At 47.9% G+C, this 17419-nt stretch overlaps 1 protein-coding gene across 2 annotated transcripts; it reads right to left on the bottom strand.

Annotated features, from left to right (window-relative positions):
* Positions 1–175: 175 nt before the first annotated feature.
* ecrg4a (ECRG4 augurin precursor a) lies at positions 176–16166 on the bottom strand. Of its 2 annotated transcripts, none has more exons than XM_088382275.1 (4): positions 16023–16166; positions 1796–1849; positions 1550–1722; positions 176–522 (listed from the first exon to the last, which is right to left on the bottom strand). In XM_088382275.1, the coding sequence occupies exons 1-4, from the start codon at positions 16090–16092 to the stop codon at positions 373–375; spliced, it is 447 nt and encodes a 148-aa protein (XP_088238401.1). In that variant the 5' UTR covers positions 16093–16166; the 3' UTR covers positions 176–372. The 2 variants fall into 2 exon arrangements, with proteins under 2 accessions (XP_088238401.1, XP_088238400.1); XM_088382274.1 differs by having other exon boundaries at positions 1550–1725.
* Positions 16167–17419: the final 1253 nt, after the last annotated feature.

The raw sequence follows: 17419 nt of genomic DNA on the forward strand, positions 1-17419 counted from the left end.
CTTTTTTAAAACAGAAGTGACAGAAAATTGTAAATAAAAACCAACAGTGTGTATGTTCCCCCCCCCCCTGTAATTGGGAATTATTTTGTGTTCCAAAAAGGAAGTAATGAGGTGATATTTTGGATTTTAAAAGATTTACAGCAGTGGCAGCACTAACAATAGGAACAAGCCTAAATAAAGAAGTACCATTTATTTATTTCATAACATTTTGTAAGGCAACATTTTCACAGAGCTCAGCTTTGGTTTTATTTCTGAGCAGAACACAGAGGAAGGCAGGAGAAAGCTGCTTTTCATGTAAAAAAAGAAAAAAGGGGTATTTGTATATATATTTTTAGCCTCACGGCAGGAAGGTGTATGCGTGCGTGTTTGCAGCTAATAGTAGTCATAGTTGACATTGGCGCCGTGTCGGTACGAGTTGGGGTCACGTGGGCCAATGGGCGCGTTCTCATCATAGTGATGCTGACGTCCTTGGTCGTTGGAGCGTGCGTAGTCCATCCAGTAGGACAGGTCTGCCTCCAGTCTCTGGCCACAGGGAGACCGACCGGGGTGGGGTGGGAAATAAAATGACGTTAGGATAAAGTGACCCAGTGAGACTCAGCAAGCAAACATGGTTGGTGAAAAGGCCAACGCCTTGACAGCATTCACCTTTTAGCGGCGTAGCGGCAAAGGTCGTTCAGGAAGGTGGTCATGCGGGGGACGCTTGTGTGTGGCTTCAAGTGTTAGTATTCTTAAGTCTGTCGTTTTAATACCGTCTGACATGCCATTTAGACGATGATAGGCCTTTGTTACACTCGCAACAGGGAAATTGTGGATTTACAGCAGCCAGGGAACCAAAATAACCTTGTGCATCTTTCAGTTGGCAATGAACAGCAGACTTTTGTGACAACTACATGAATAAAAACTAACCAGATGTAAAATATTCAGTAAGCTATATGCATGAATATACAATTTTGACAAAAACTTCCCCACCATGAGAATAAAATGCACACAAACCTTTACAGGTGACTTATTTATTAAATATTTCATCTTCATTTTTTTTTTGCCAAACTTGATGTTCTCGAACAAGGAAGGGATGATCAAAATTTACAACAGGAACTTAATGAATTTAACAAGTCTATTTTTAAACCAGTCTCTCTTCGTTGCCACCTGCCGATGACAATCTCACGGCGTTCACCGCCATGATGTGAGAATGTGAACAGCATTATAAATAAAGCTGGTTTGAATTGAACCATATAGCTCAAAAACCTGTTTTGAGATTTTAAATTCAGGTTGTTACAGACTCAACACGAATTAAAACCAGTTGTCAGCCATTATGAACATCTTACCGGAGAAAGCATGTGCAATGAAATGTGACCGCCAAGTGTCAGCACATTAGCATTTGAAGTGGCACCACCAACAGAGCGAAAATGTCACTGAATGCACACGTGTGTGGGAAATTAGCAAGTCTATGTTAATCAGATACTCCAGCCGGCGTGTTATTTGTGCCATGCAAGCGTGCTTGATTGTTTCCCTTGGTGAGAAAGAACGATTTGTGGATTAAAACACCCACCTGCTCATCATAGCCCATGGACATGAACTGCGTAATCCATTGCTGCACATCCGGCCTGCTGCGGTCCCAAATGTTCCTCTTGGTTCGGCTCAGTTTCGCCAGAAACTCTTGAGCTTTGGAGGGAGACACAGCCACGGAGGCCTTGGACGAGGCGGCGGGACCGGCGACTCTTGCTACTGGATTGGCACACGACAAGAAATTACAACTACATTTTCTTTTTGCTAGTCATGCTGTTGTCTCACGGACCATCCCTCTTTCTCAGGATCTTCTGCAGGGTCTTGCCATCACCAGACCTCACTTCTGTTAAGACAAAAGACAACAGGTGAAGTCATATTTGAACCCATGTTTGCTGATGTGCAGCAGAACCTCACAAGTGAATGTATTATACTGCCCCCAGTGGCCATTGAGCAGATGTGTTTTGAGTTGTGAGTGTGGAAACTTAACTCGTATCTCAAACCAGTAGATTGTTGTGCCACAGCAGTCAGCCTCGTGTACTCACACACACACACACATCCAGTGGAAACAACCCATACACATGACACAATTCAACGACACACAATAGGTTCAAAAGAACGAATCTTTTCAGTGAACGAGAGTGAACGAATCACTTTTTTCAGTTCATGACTTCAACCAGTAGGTGTCGGTAATGCCCATGGAAGCTGGTGCCACCTCGCCGTAAAACAAAACGAAGAAGAAAATGACGTCAATTCCCGTTCACGAACGAGTCGCGATTTGCGTTTCGCGCTCGCCAACAACGAAGCTGTGAGTGAACGAATGAGTGAGTGTTTGCATTTCCAGTTCTTCGCGAGAAGGGATCACGGAGGGAACGAATCCTGACTTTCCCGTTAGCGAACGAGTCAACGGGTCAACTACCTTCCTTCCCGTGGATCAACGGATCAGTGAGTGAACGTGTTGCGTCTCCCTGCGTGAACTATTTAAAACAGAATGTCGATTTACGATTTGCCAAGGAAAGAAAGAAGCACTCAGTGAAACAGCACTTCGTTGATGCACGTTTTCTCCAAGCTAACGGCTAACTTGATTGCATGAAGGGATGCGCCGTTATGCAAAAACGGGGAGCTTATGCTTCTCTTTGGCTAATCTTGATTAAATAATAAATAAATAGAAATAAATAAATAAATAAAAAGATCGTGAGCGGCAGGGAGCCCCATTCAACCCCTTACACTGAGTGCCAAGCAGGGAAGAAATGGGTACCGTTGTTATAGTCACCGGTATGACTCGGCCGTGGGTTCAACGGGGGTTGAACCCACGACCTCCCAATCTCAGGGCGGGCACTCTAACACAAGGCCACTGAGCTGGTAAGCATGTCGCTCTAACTCAAGGCCATAGAGCTGCAATTTTACATTGGATAGCTGGTTTGAAATGTACTTTTAATATTATTGTTTTTAATGAACATTTATGTTAAAACTTGTCTGGTGTTTTATTCCTTGTTTTTATATTCGCCAATTAAAACATAAATATCAGACATTTGGTTAACTGCTTTATATGACAATGTGTATGTGTATACTGCAATTTCACATTAGATTGCTGGTTTGAAATGTACTTTTATTATTATTTCAGTAAACATTAAAAACCATTATTTTTTTGTGCATGAAAACAAGAATTTGACATTTGCTTTATATAACAATATGTATATGTGTTTTACATTGTGTAAGTTATTAGGTACACCTGAAAATGGTGGTGTACCTAATGTAGCTTTTGCACGACGTCATTTTTGTTTTAGCTAGGGTTGAGCTAGGGTTAGGGTTGAGCTAGGGTTAGGTTTAGAGCTAGGGTTAGAGTTAGGGTTGGAGCTACGGTTAGGGTTAGAGCTAGGGTTGAGCTAGGGTTAGAAGTAGGGATGGAGCTAGAGTTAGAGCTAGGGTTAGGGTTAGGGTTGAGCTTGGGTTAGGGTTAGAGCTCGGGTTAGGGCTAGGGTTAGAGCTAGGGTTGAGCTAGGGTTAGGGTTGAGCTTGGGTTAAGGTTAGAGCTCGGGTTAGAGATAGTTAGAGCTAGTGTTAGGTTAAGGTTAGGGTTGGGTTAGGGTTTAGGGTTAGGGTTGAGCTTGGGTTAGGGTTAGAGCTAGGGATGGAGCTAGGGTTAGGGTTAGGGTTGAGCTTGGGTTAGGGTTAGAGCTCGGGTTAGAGCTCGGGTTAGGGCTAGGGTTAGAGCTAGGGTTGAGCTAGGGTTAGGGTTAGAGCTAGGGTTTGAGCTAGTGTTAGAGCTAGGATTGGAGCTAGGGTTGGAGCTAGGGTTAGGGTTAAGCTTGGGTTAGTGTTAGAGCTCGGGTTAGAGATAGAGTTAGAGCTAGTGTTAGGTTAAGGTTAGGGTTGGGTTAGGGTTTAGGGTTAGGGTTAGGGTTGAGCTAGGGTTAGAGCTAGGGATGGAGCTAGAGTTAGAGCTAGGGTTAGAGCTAGGGTTAGGGTTAGGTGTAGATCCAGGGTTGGAGCTAGGGTTAGGGTTAGGGTTGAGCTTGGGTTAGGCTTAGAGCTCGGGTTAGGGCTAGGGTTGAGCTAGGGTTAGGGTTAGGGTTTAGCTTGGGTTAGGGTTAGAGCTCGGGTTAGAGATAGAGTTAGAGCTAGTGTTAGGTTAAGGTTAGGGTTGGATTAGGGTTTAGGGTTAGGGTTGAGCTTGGGTTAGGGTTAGAGCTAGGGATGGAGCTAGGGTTAGGGTTAGGGTTTAGATCCAGGGTTGGAACTAGGGTTAGGGTTAGGGTTGAGCTTGGGTTAGGCTTAGAGCTCGGGTTAGAGCTAGGGTTAGGGTTAGGGTTGAGCTTGGGTTAGGCTTAGAGCTCGGGTTAGAGATAGAGTTAGAGCTAGTGTTAGGTTAAGGTTAGGGTTGGGTTAGGGTTTAGGATTAGGGTTGAGCTTGGGTTAGGGATAGATCCAGGGTTGGCGCTAGGGTTAGGGTTAGGGTTGAGCTTTGGTTAGGCTTAGAGCTCGGGTTAGGGCTAGGGTTAGGGTTAGGGTTGAGCTTGGGTTAGGGTTAGAGCTCGGGTTAGAGATAGAGTTAGAGCTAGTGTTAGGTTAAGGTTAGGGTTTAGGGTTAGGGTTGAGCTTGGGTTAGGGTTAGAGCTAGGGATGGAGCTAGGGTTAGGGTTTAGATACAGGGTTGGAGCTAGGGTTAGGGTTAGGGTTGAGCTTGGTTTAGGCTTAGAGCTCGGGTTAGGGCTAGGGTTAGGGTTGAGCTTGGGTTAGAGCTCGGGTTAGAGATAGAGTTAGAGCTAGTGTTAAATTAGGGTTAGGGTTGGGTTAGGGTTTAGGGTTAGGGTTTAGGGTTGAGCTTGGGTTAGGGTTAGAGCTAGGGATGGAGCTAGGGTTAGGGTTAGGGTTTAGATCCAGGGTTGGAGCTAGGGTTAGGGTTAGGGTTGAGCTTGGGTTAGGCTTAGAGCTCGGGTTAGGGCTAGGGTTAGGGTTGAGCTTGGGTTAGGGTTAGAGCTAGGGATGGAGCTAGGGTTAGGGTTAGGGTTTAGATCCAGGGTTGGAGCTAGGGTTAGGGTTAGGGTTGAGCTTGGGTTAGGCTTAGAGCTCGGGTTAGGGCTAGGGTTAGGGTTGAGCTCGGGTTAGAGATAGAGTTAGAGCTAGTGTAAGGTTAGGGCTGGGTTAGGGTTTAGGGTTAGGGTTAGGGTTGAGCTTGGGTTAAGGTTAGAGCTAGGGATGGAGCTAGGGTTAGGGTTAGGGTTTAGATCCAGGGTTGGAGCTAGGGTTAGGGTTAGGGTTGAGCTTGGGTTAGGCTTAGAGCTCGGGTTAGAGATAGAGTTAGAGCTAGTGTTAGGTTAAGGTTAGGGTTGGGTTAGGGTTTAGGGTTAGGGTTAGGGTTGAGCTTGGGTTAGGGTTAGAGCTAGGGATGGAGCTAGGGTTAGGGTTAGGGTTTAGATCCAGGGTTGGAGCTAGGGTTAGGGTTAGGGTTGAGCTTGGGTTAGGGTTAGAGCTCGGGTTAGAGCTAGTGTTAGGTTAAGGTTAGGGTTGGGTTAGGGTTTAGGGTTAGGGTTAGGGTTGAGCTTGGATTAGGGTTAGAGCTAGGGATGGAGCTAGGGTTAGGGTTAGGGTTTAGATCCAGGGTTGGAGCTAGGGTTAGGGTTAGGGTTGAGCTTGGGTTAGGCTTAGAGCTCGGGTTAGAGCTAGTGTTAGGTTAAGGTTAGGGTTGGGTTAGGGTTTAGGGTTAGGGTTAGGGTTGAGCTTGGGTTAGGGTTAGAGCTAGGGATGGAGCTAGGGTTAGGGTTAGGGTTTAGATCCAGGGTTGGAGCTAGGGTTAGGGTTAGGGTTGAGCTAGGGTTAGGCTTAGAGCTCGGGTTAGGGCTAGGGTTAGAGCTAGTGTTAGGTTAAGGTTAGGGTTGGGTTAGGGTTTAGGGTTAGGGTTAGGGTTGAGCTTGGGTTAGGGTTAGAGCTAGGGATGGAGCTAGGATTAGGGTTAGGGTTAGGGTTGAGCTTGGGTTAGGGATAGAGCTAGGGATGGAGCTAGGGTTAGGGTTAGGGTTTAGATCCAGGGTTGGAGCTAGGGTTAGGGTTAGGGTTGAGCTTGGGTTAGGCTTAGAGCTCGGGTTAGAGCTAGTGTTAGGTTAAGGTTAGGGTTGGGTTAGGGTTTAGGGTTAGGGTTAGGGTTGAGCTTGGGTTAGGGTTAGAGCTAGGGATGGAGCTAGGGTTAGGGTTAGGGTTTAGATCCAGGGTTGGAGCTAGGGTTAGGGTTAGGGTTGAGCTAGGGTTAGGCTTAGAGCTCGGGTTAGGGCTAGGGTTAGAGCTAGTGTTAGGTTAAGGTTAGGGTTGGGTTAGGGTTTAGGGTTAGGGTTAGGGTTGAGCTTGGGTTAGGGTTAGAGCTAGGGATGGAGCTAGGGTTAGGGTTGAGCTTGGGTTAGGGTTAGAGCTAGGGATGGAGCTAGGGTTAGGGTTAGGGTTTAGATCCAGGGTTGGAGCTAGGGTTAGGGTTGAGCTTGGGTTAGGCTTAGAGCTCGGGTTAGAGCTAGTGTTAGGTTAAGGTTAGGGTTGGGTTAGGGTTTAGGGTTAGGGTTAGGGTTGAGCTTGGGTTAGGGTTAGAGCTAGGGATGGAGCTAGGGTTAGGGTTAGGGTTTAGATCCAGGGTTGGAGCTAGGGTTAGGGTTGTTAGGTTAAGGTTAGGGTTGGGTTAGGGTTTAGGGTTAGGGTTGAGCTTGGGTTAGGGTTAGAGCTAGGGATGGAGCTAGGGTTAGGGTTAGGGTTTAGATCCAGGGTTGGAGCTAGGGTTAGGGTTGTTAGGTTAAGGTTAGGGTTGGGTTAGGGTTTAGGGTTAGGGTTGAGCTTGGGTTAGGATTAGAGCTAGGGATGGAGCTAGGGTTAGGGTTAGGGTTAGGGTTGAGCTTGGGTTAGGGTAAGAGCTAGGGATGGAGCTAGGGTTAGGGTTAGGGTTTAGATCCAGGGTTGGAGCTAGGGTTAGGGTTAGGGTTTAGCTTGGGTTAGGGTTAGAGCTAGGGATGGAGCTAGGGTTAGGGTTAGGGTTTAGATCCAGGGTTGGAGCTAGGGTTAGGGTTAGGGTTGAGCTTGGGTTAGGCTTAGAGCTCGGGTTAGAGCTAGTGTTAGGTTAAGGTTAGGGTTGGGTTAGGGTTTAGGGTTAGGGTTAGGGTTGAGCTTGGGTTAGGGTTAGAGCTAGGGATGGAGCTAGGGTTAGGGTTAGGGTTTAGATCCAGGGTTGGAGCTAGGGTTAGGGTTAGGGTTGAGCTTGGGTTAGGGTTAGAGCTCGGGTTAGAGCTAGTGTTAGGTTAAGGTTAGGGTTGGGTTAGGGTTTAGGGTTAGGGTTAGGGTTGAGCTTGGATTAGGGTTAGAGCTAGGGATGGAGCTAGGGTTAGGGTTAGGGTTTAGATCCAGGGTTGGAGCTAGGGTTAGGGTTAGGGTTGAGCTTGGGTTAGGCTTAGAGCTCGGGTTAGAGCTAGTGTTAGGTTAAGGTTAGGGTTGGGTTAGGGTTTAGGGTTAGGGTTAGGGTTGAGCTTGGGTTAGGGTTAGAGCTAGGGATGGAGCTAGGGTTAGGGTTAGGGTTTAGATCCAGGGTTGGAGCTAGGGTTAGGGTTGAGCTAGGGTTAGGCTTAGAGCTCGGGTTAGGGCTAGGGTTAGAGCTAGTGTTAGGTTAAGGTTAGGGTTAGGGTTTAGGGTTAGGGTTAGGGTTGAGCTTGGGTTAGGGTTAGAGCTAGGGATGGAGCTAGGATTAGGGTTAGGGTTAGGGTTGAGCTTGGGTTAGGGTTAGAGCTAGGGATGGAGCTAGGGTTAGGGTTAGGGTTTAGATCCAGGGTTGGAGCTAGGGTTAGGGTTAGGGTTGAGCTTGGGTTAGGGTTAGAGCTAGGGTTAGAGCTAGTGTTAGGTTAAGGTTAGGGTTGGGTTAGGGTTTAGGGTTAGGGTTAGGGTTGAGCTTGGGTTAGGGTTAGAGCTAGGGATGGAGCTAGGGTTAGGGTTAGGGTTTAGATCCAGGGTTGGAGCTAGGGTTAGGGTTAGGGTTGAGCTAGGGTTAGGCTTAGAGCTCGGGTTAGGGCTAGGGTTAGAGCTAGTGTTAGGTTAAGGTTAGGGTTGGGTTAGGGTTTAGGGTTAGGGTTAGGGTTGAGCTTGGGTTAGGGTTAGAGCTAGGGATGGAGCTAGGGTTAGGGTTAGGGTTGAGCTTGGGTTAGGGTTAGAGCTAGGGATGGAGCTAGGGTTAGGGTTAGGGTTTAGATCCAGGGTTGGAGCTAGGGTTAGGGTTGAGCTTGGGTTAGGCTTAGAGCTCGGGTTAGAGCTAGTGTTAGGTTAAGGTTAGGGTTGGGTTAGGGTTTAGGGTTAGGGTTAGGGTTGAGCTTGGGTTAGGGTTAGAGCTAGGGATGGAGCTAGGGTTAGGGTTAGGGTTTAGATCCAGGGTTGGAGCTAGGGTTAGGGTTGTTAGGTTAAGGTTAGGGTTGGGTTAGGGTTTAGGGTTAGGGTTAGGGTTGAGCTTGGGTTAGGGTTAGAGCTAGGGATGGAGCTAGGGTTAGGGTTAGGGTTTAGATCCAGGGTTGGAGCTAGGGTTAGGGTTGTTAGGTTAAGGTTAGGGTTGGGTTAGGGTTTAGGGTTAGGGTTAGGGTTGAGCTTGGGTTAGGGTTAGAGCTAGGGATGGAGCTAGGGTTAGGGTTAGGGTTAGGGTTGAGCTTGGGTTAGGGTTAGAGCTAGGGATGGAGCTAGGGTTAGGGTTAGGGTTTAGATCCAGGGTTGGAGCTAGGGTTAGGGTTAGGGTTTAGCTTGGGTTAGGGTTAGAGCTAGGGATGGAGCTAGGGTTAGGGTTAGGGTTTAGATCCAGGGTTGGAGCTAGGGTTAGGGTTGAGCTTGGGTTAGGCTTAGAGCTCGGGTTAGAGCTAGTGTTAGGTTAAGGTTAGGGTTGGGTTAGGGTTGAGCTTGGGTTAGGGTTAGAGCTAGGGATGGAGCTAGGGTTAGGGTTAGGGTTTAGATCCAGGGTTGGAGCTAGGGTTAGGGTTAGGGTTGAGCTAGGGTTAGGCTTAGAGCTCGGGTTAGGGCTAGGGTTAGAGCTAGTGTTAGGTTAAGGTTAGGGTTGGGTTAGGGTTTAGGGTTAGGGTTGAGCTTGGGTTAGGGTTAGAGCTAGGGATGGAGCTAGGGTTAGGGTTAGGGTTAGGGTTGAGCTTGGGTTAGGGTTAGAGCTAGGGATGGAGCTAGGGTTAGGGTTAGGGTTTAGATCCAGGGTTGGAGCTAGGGTTAGGGTTGAGCTTGGGTTAGGCTTAGAGCACGGGTTAGAGCTAGTGTTAGGTTAAGGTTAGGGTTGGGTTAGGGTTTAGGGTTAGGGTTAGGGTTGAGCTTGGGTTAGGGTTAGAGCTAGGGATGGAGCTAGGGTTAGGGTTAGGGTTTAGATCCAGGGTTGGAGCTAGGGTTAGGGTTAGGGTTGAGCTTGGGTTAGGCTTAGAGCTCGGGCTAGAGCTAGTGTTAGGTTAAGGTTAGGGTTGGGTTAGGGTTGAGCTTGGGTTAAGGTTAGAGCTAGGGATGGAGCTAGGGTTAGGGTTAGGGTTTAGATCCAGGGTTGGAGCTAGGGTTAGGGTTAGGGTTGAGCTAGGGTTAGGCTTAGAGCTCGGGTTAGGGCTAGGGTTAGAGCTAGTGTTAGGTTAAGGTTAGGGTTGGGTTAGGGTTTAGGGTTAGGGTTAGGGTTGAGCTTGGGTTAGGGTTAGAGCTAGGGATGGAGCTAGGGTTAGGGTTAGGGTTTAGATCCAGGGTTCGAGCTAGGGTTAGGGTTGAGCTTGGGTTAGGCTTAGAGCTCGGGTTAGAGCTAGTGTTAGGGTTGAGCTAGCCCTAACCCTAACCCTAGCTCCAATCCTGGATCTAAACCCTAACCCTAGCTCCATCCCTAGCTCTAACCCTAACCCAAGCTCAACCCTAACCCTAACCCTAAACCCTAACCCAACCCTAACCTTAACCTAACACTAGCTCTAACCCGAGCTCTAAGCCTAACCCAAGCTCAACCCTAACCCTAGCTCCAACCCTGGATCTAAACCCTAACCCTAACCCTAACCCTAGCTCCATCCCTAGCCCTAACCCTAACCCAAGCTCAACCCTAACCCTAACCCTAGCTCCATCCCTAGCACTAACCCTAACCCAAGCTCAACCCTAACCCTAACCCTAAACCCTAACCCAACCCTAACCTTAACCTAACACTAGCTCTAACCCTAGCCCTAACCCGAGCTCTAAGCCTAACCCTAGCTCAACCCTAACCCTAACCCTAGCTCCAACCCTGGATCTAAACCCTAACCCTAACCCTAGCTCTAACCCGAGCTCTAAGCCTAACCCAAGCTCAACCCTAACCCTAACCCTAGCTCCAACCCTGGATCTAAACCCTAACCCTAACCCTAGCTCCATCCCTAGCTCTAACCCTAACCCAAGCTCAACCCTAACCCTAACCCTAACCCTAACCCTAGCTCCATCCCTAGCTCTAACCCTAACCCAAGCTCAACCCTAACCCTAACCCTAAACCCTAACCCAACCCTAACCTTAACCTAACAACCCTAACCCTAGCTCCAACCCTGGATCTAAACCCTAACCCTAACCCTAGCTCCATCCCTAGCTCTAACCCTAACCCAAGCTCAACCCTAACCCTAACCCTAAACCCTAACCCAACCCTAACCTTAACCTAACACTAGCTCTAACCCGAGCTCTAAGCCTAACCCAAGCTCAACCCTAACCCTAGCTCCAACCCTGGATCTAAACCCTAACCCTAACCCTAGCTCCATCCCTAGCTCTAACCCTAACCCAAGCTCAACCCTAACCCTAACCCTAGCTCCATCCCTAGCTCTAACCCTAACCCAAGCTCAACCCTAACCCTAACCCTAAACCCTAACCCAACCCTAACCTTAACCTAACACTAGCTCTAACCCTAGCCCTAACCCGAGCTCTAACCCTAACCCAAGCTCAACCCTAACCCTAACCCTAGCCCTAACCCGAGCTCTAAGCCTAACCCAAGCTCAACCCTATCCCTAACCCTAGCTCCAACCCTGGATCTAAACCCTAACCCTAGCTCCATCCCTAGCTCTAACCCTAACCCAAGCTCAACCCTAACCCTAACCCTAAACCCTAACCCAACCCTAACCTTAACCTAACACTAGCTCTAACTCTATCTCTAACCCGAGCTCTAAGCCTAACCCAAGCTCAACCCTAACCCTAACCCTAGCTCCAACCCTGGATCTAAACCCTAACCCTAGCTCCATCCCTAGCTCTAACCCTAACCCAAGCTCAACCCTAACCCTAACCCTAGCCCTAACCCGAGCTCTAAGCCTAACCCAAGCTCAACCCTATCCCTAACCCTAGCTCCAACCCTGGATCTAAACCCTAACCCTAGCTCCATCCCTAGCTCTAACCCTAACCCAAGCTCAACCCTAACCCTAACCCTAAACCCTAACCCAACCCTAACCTTAACCTAACACTAGCTCTAACTCTATCTCTAACCCGAGCTCTAAGCCTAACCCAAGCTCAACCCTAACCCTAACCCTAGCTCCAACCCTGGATCTAAACCCTAACCCTAACCCTAGCTCCATCCCTAGCTCTAACCCTAACCCAAGCTCAACCCTAACCCTAACCCTAAACCCTAACCCAGCCCTAACCTTACACTCGCTCTAACTCTATCTCTAACCCGAGCTCTAGCCCTAACCCTAGCTCAACCCTAACCCTAGCCCTAACCCGAGCTCTAAGCCTAACCCAAGCTCAACCCTAACCCTAACCCTAGCTCCAACCCTGGATCTAAACCCTAACCCTAACCCTAGCTCCATCCCTAGCTCTAACCCTAACCCAAGCTCAACCCTAAACCCTAACCCTAAACCCTAACCCAACCCTAACCTTAACCTAACACTAGCTCTAACTCTATCTCTAACCCGAGCTCTAACCCAAGCTCAACCCTAACCCTAGCCCTAACCCGAGCTCTAAGCCTAACCCAAGCTCAACCCTAACCCTAACCCTAGCTCCAACCCTGGATCTAAACCCTAACCCTAACCCTAGCTCCATCCCTAGCTCTAACCCTAACCCAAGCTCAACCCTAACCCTAACCCTTGCTCCATCCCTAGCTCTAACCCTAACCCAAGCTCAACCCTAACCCTAAACCCTAACCCAACCCTAACCTTAACCTAACACTAGCTCTAACCCTAGCCCTAACCCGAGCTCTAAGCCTAACCCTAGCTCAACCCTAACCCTAACCCTAGCTCCAACCCTGGATCTAAACCCTAACCCTAACCCTAGCTCCATCCCTAGCTCTAACCCTAACCCAAGCTCAACCCTAACCCTAACCCTAAACCCTAACCCAACCCTAACCTTAACCTAACACTAGCTCTAACCCGAGCTCTAAGCCTAACCCAAGCTCAACCCTAACCCTAACCCTAGGTCCAACCCTGGATGTAAACCCTAACCCTAACCCTAGCTCCATCCCTAGCTCTAACCCTAACCCAAGCTCAACCCTAACCCTAAACCCTAACCCAGCCCTTACCTTACACTAGCTCTAACTCTATCTCTAACCCGAGCTCTAACCCTAACCCAAGCTCAACCCTAACCCTAACCCTAGCCCTAACCCGAGCTCTAAGCCTAACCCAAGCTCAACCCTATCCCTAACCCTAGCTCCAACCCTGGATCTAAACCCTAACCCTAGCTCCATCCCTAGCTCTAACCCTAACCCAAGCTCAACCCTAACCCTAACCCTAAACCCTAACCCAACCCTAACCTTAACCTAACACTAGCTCTAACTCTACCTCTAACCCGAGCTCTAAGCCTAACCCAAGCTCAACCCTAACCCTAACCCTAGCTCCAACCCTGGATCTAAACCCTAACCCTAACCCTAGCTCCATCCCTAGCTCTAACCCTAACCCAAGCTCAACCCTAACCCTAACCCTAAACCCTAACCCAGCCCTAACCTTACACTCGCTCTAACTCTATCTCTAACCCGAGCTCTAGCCCTAACCCTAGCTCAACCCTAACCCTAGCCCTAACCCGAGCTCTAAGCCTAACCCAAGCTCAACCCTAACCCTAACCCTAGCTCCAACCCTGGATCTAAACCCTAACCCTAACCCTAACCCTAGCTCCATCCCTAGCTCTAACCCTAACCCAAGCTCAACCCTAAACCCTAACCCTAAACCCTAACCCAACCCTAACCTTAACCTAACACTAGCTCTAACTCTATCTCTAACCCGAGCTCTAACCCAAGCTCAACCCTAACCCTAGCCCTAACCCGAGCTCTAAGCCTAACCCAAGCTCAACCCTAACCCTAACCCTAGCTCCAACCCTGGATCTAAACCCTAACCCTAACCCTAGCTCCATCCCTAGCTCTAACCCTAACCCAAGCTCAACCCTAACCCTAACCCTTGCTCCATCCCTAGCTCTAACCCTAACCCAAGCTCAACCCTAACCCTAAACCCTAACCCAACCCTAACCTTAACCTAACACTAGCTCTAACCCTAGCCCTAACCCGAGCTCTAAGCCTAACCCTAGCTCAACCCTAACCCTAACCCTAGCTCCAACCCTGGATCTAAACCCTAACCCTAACCCTAGCTCCATCCCTAGCTCTAACCCTAACCCAAGCTCAACCCTAACCCTAACCCTAAACCCTAACCCAACCCTAACCTTAACCTAACACTAGCTCTAACCCGAGCTCTAAGCCTAACCCAAGCTCAACCCTAACCCTAACCCTAGGTCCAACCCTGGATCTAAACCCTAACCCTAACCCTAGCTCCATCCCTAGCTCTAACCCTAACCCAAGCTCAACCCTAACCCTAAACCCTAACCCAGCCCTAACCTTACACTAGCTCTAACTCTATCTCTAACCCGAGCTCTAACCCTAACCCAAGCTCAACCCTAACCCTAACCCTAGCCCTAACCCGAGCTCTAAGCCTAACCCAAGCTCAACCCTATCCCTAACCCTAGCTCCAACCCTGGATCTAAACCCTAACCCTAGCTCCATCCCTAGCTCTAACCCTAACCCAAGCTCAACCCTAACCCTAACCCTAAACCCTAACCCAACCCTAACCTTAACCTAACACTAGCTCTAACTCTATCTCTAACCCGAGCTCTAAGCCTAACCCAAGCTCAACCCTAACCCTAACCCTAGCTCCAACCCTGGATCTAAACCCTAACCCTAACCCTAGCTCCATCCCTAGCTCTAACCCTAACCCAAGCTCAACCCTAACCCTAACCCTAAACCCTAACCCAGCCCTAACCTTACACTCGCTCTAACTCTATCTCTAACCCGAGCTCTAGCCCTAACCCTAGCTCAACCCTAACCCTAGCCCTAACCCGAGCTCTAAGCCTAACCCAAGCTCAACCCTAACCCTAACCCTAGCTCCAACCCTGGATCTAAACCCTAACCCTAGCTCCATCCCTAGCTCTAACCCTAACCCAAGCTCAACCCTAAACCCTAACCCTAAACCCTAACCCAACCCTAACCTTAACCTAACACTAGCTCTAACTCTATCTCTAACCCGAGCTCTAACCCAAGCTCAACCCTAACCCTAGCCCTAACCCGAGCTCTAAGCCTAACCCAAGCTCAACCCTAACCCTAACCCTAGCTCCAACCCTGGATCTAAACCCTAACCCTAACCCTAACCCTAGCTCCATCCCTAGCTCTAACCCTAACCCAAGCTCAACCCTAACCCTAACCCTAAACCCTAACCCAACCCTAACCTTAACCTAACACTAGCTCTAACTCTATCTCTAACCCGAGCTCTAACCCTAACCCAAGCTCAACCCTAACCCTAACCCTAGCTCAACCCTAGCTCTAACCCTAGCCCTAACCCGAGCTCTAAGCCTCACCCAAGCTCAACCCTAACCCTAACCCTAGCTCCAACCCTGGATCTAAACCTAACCCTAGCTCTAACCCTAGCTCTAACTCTAGCTCCATCCCTCGCTCTAACCCTAAACCCTAACCCAACCCTAACCTTAACCTAACACCAGCTCTAACTCTATCTCTAACCCGAGCTCTAACCCTAACCCAAGCTCAACCCTAACCCTAGCTCCAACCCTAGCTCTAACTCTAGCTCTAACCCTAGCTCTAACCCTAACCCTAGCTCTAACCCTAATTCTAAATTCATAATGTTTCTTAAAAACAATAATATTAAAAGTACATTTCTAACCAGCAATCCAATGTGAAATTGCAGCAATCCAATATGAAATTGCAGTAGATATATTGCATATTTAGGCGTATATATGCATACACGTTATTTAAGTGTAAGTGTTATACCACCATTTTACAGTATTTACCAGCTCAGTGGCCTTGTGTTAGAGGGGCCGCCCTGAGATTGGGAGGTCGTGGGTTCAAACGCCGGCCGGGTCATACCGGTGACTATAACAACGGTACCCATTTCTTCCCTGCTTGGCACTCAGTGTAAGGGGTTGAGTGGGGGGGAGATCTAAAAGAACTGGAATGCACATCACTAACACACACGCACACGCCATTTGAGCCCACCCCCATTTTGTCCACACTGCACCCCTCTCCCACAGAGTGACTTTCAGTAATGACTGACCGAGCCATACATATTCCATTTGAAAATAGTTTTTTTTCCTTTTACATAAAATAGTATGTATTGAATGTGTAGTGGAAATGAGCTTTACAAAGTCTTTCCACAGCATGAGCCATTTTTTCTGCTCCTCATTTTTTCTTTGTCTCTTGAGGGCTTTCTTTTTTCACATCTGGATAAACCATCAGTGATGCAAGGCTTTAAATTATTAGGGTTTGCTGAAAAAAGACAAGAAAAAGGGGGGAAATATCCAATGTAATTTGATTCTGCTGCTTTTGTTCTTAATTAGTAAGTTAGCTCGTTTGAGAGAACAATCACTGTATATTATATGTATGAATCAAGATCCAAATCTTGGCCATCCGTGTTTTAAAACTCAGTGGTTATTTTCCCTTTTACATGAAAAGTATCTTGACTTTCAAACCCCCCCGTCCTAATTTTTAATATATATTTTATAACAAGTAAAGCGAGTTTCAGTCCTGGACATGATTCAAGTGTCTTCTGTAGCTCTCGAGGTGTAATAGAAAGACTTACCTGTTAGAGCCAAGACTATCAGCAACGCAGTGAACCCAAAGACCCTCAAACTCAACATCTGGGATGCCATCTTTTTCCCCCTTACGCAAGAGAGAAAAAGTCCTGCAGGAAGCTAAGCTTGCAGGCAACAACTGCGCTTTGCGAACCAGACGCCCCTCCACACTCTCACTCTCTCTCTCTCTCTGACTTTTCCAAGTGGGAAAGCGGCCCGTGGCGGTGGAATGTCGCTTGTGGGAACAAGACTGCAGCTAGAAGTCTCAATTACTACCTCGGGAAGATTTTCCAGCAGTGGGGAAAAAGTTTGTTTTGATTCATGTTGGATGAATTTAATAACTTGAGATTAATTGGGAATTCCAGAGGGTTTTTCAAGTGGGAAAAATATCCTGCACTGATACACAATTATAAAAATGCTTTTAATGAATTGGTTTCTCCAACTTATCATATGCAGATGCCACCGGAAAAATTTGTTTGGACCATAATGAAATGCAGCTCAAAGCACTTTACAACAATGAAAGAAATTATAAGCATCGAATTCTTCATATAGGAACAGACATAAAAAGAAAACAAAAACGTTCATGTATGCATACGCAATTAATAAAGGGAGCTTAGAATAGGAGCAAGCTTTAATAGACAGGGTAATGAGCACGTCCACAGAAGTGAACCGCATGCAACAGAGTGCCGTTTTTCTTTTTGCAGTGGCACGAGGCGGAGGATGAGTCCAAACGTCGAATACCGGCCGGGGGGGGGAGCCAACCTTCGCCCGTGATGAGCGGCCGACCCGAGACGGACGGGTGCGGATGCGGCGAGGCCAAAGCGCCCAGCCAGCATTTAAGGAGAGTATGACTGCGTTTTGTCCTTTCTTTCCTTACCATCCCTCCACTTTTTCACTGGGTGTGCACACTGGCTATCTGCATGATGCCTCTTTCTCTCTCTCTCTCTCTCTCTCTCTCTCTCTCTCAGCGCCGCGTCATTTTGCAATATTGTTGTTTTACTGTTGTTTTTTTAATCATGAAATGAACTGTTTGTACTGTAATTGTGTGTGTGTGTGCGCCACTGAACTGCAATTAAACTGTGAACTGAATTCAAGTGGTCCATTTTAAACATTGGCATTGGCAGGCTATCGGGCATACAAACTGGAATCATTTGAGACATTCTCAATGACAAGACAATTGTAAAGTTAGGCTGAAACAAAATTGACTTAAATATGCAGTGTCAGGCTTTTTATTTATTTTTTTAACTACACAAAGAAAAGCGGCATGCATTCTAAATTGTTGACAAAAGCCAAGTAGCCAGACACCCATAGATGCAAACGACAAGTGTACAAACGGTCTCTGTTGCGATCAGTAAGTCAACTTTGGCAACCCTGCTTTAAAATGGCCACCGAACTCAGGGTCTTG

Source organism: Syngnathus floridae, chromosome 8 (assembly GCF_059516105.1).
Source record: "Syngnathus floridae isolate MCC-2025c chromosome 8, RoL_Sflo_1.0, whole genome shotgun sequence".
In the NCBI taxonomy this organism is placed as follows: domain Eukaryota; kingdom Metazoa; phylum Chordata; class Actinopteri; order Syngnathiformes; family Syngnathidae; genus Syngnathus; species Syngnathus floridae.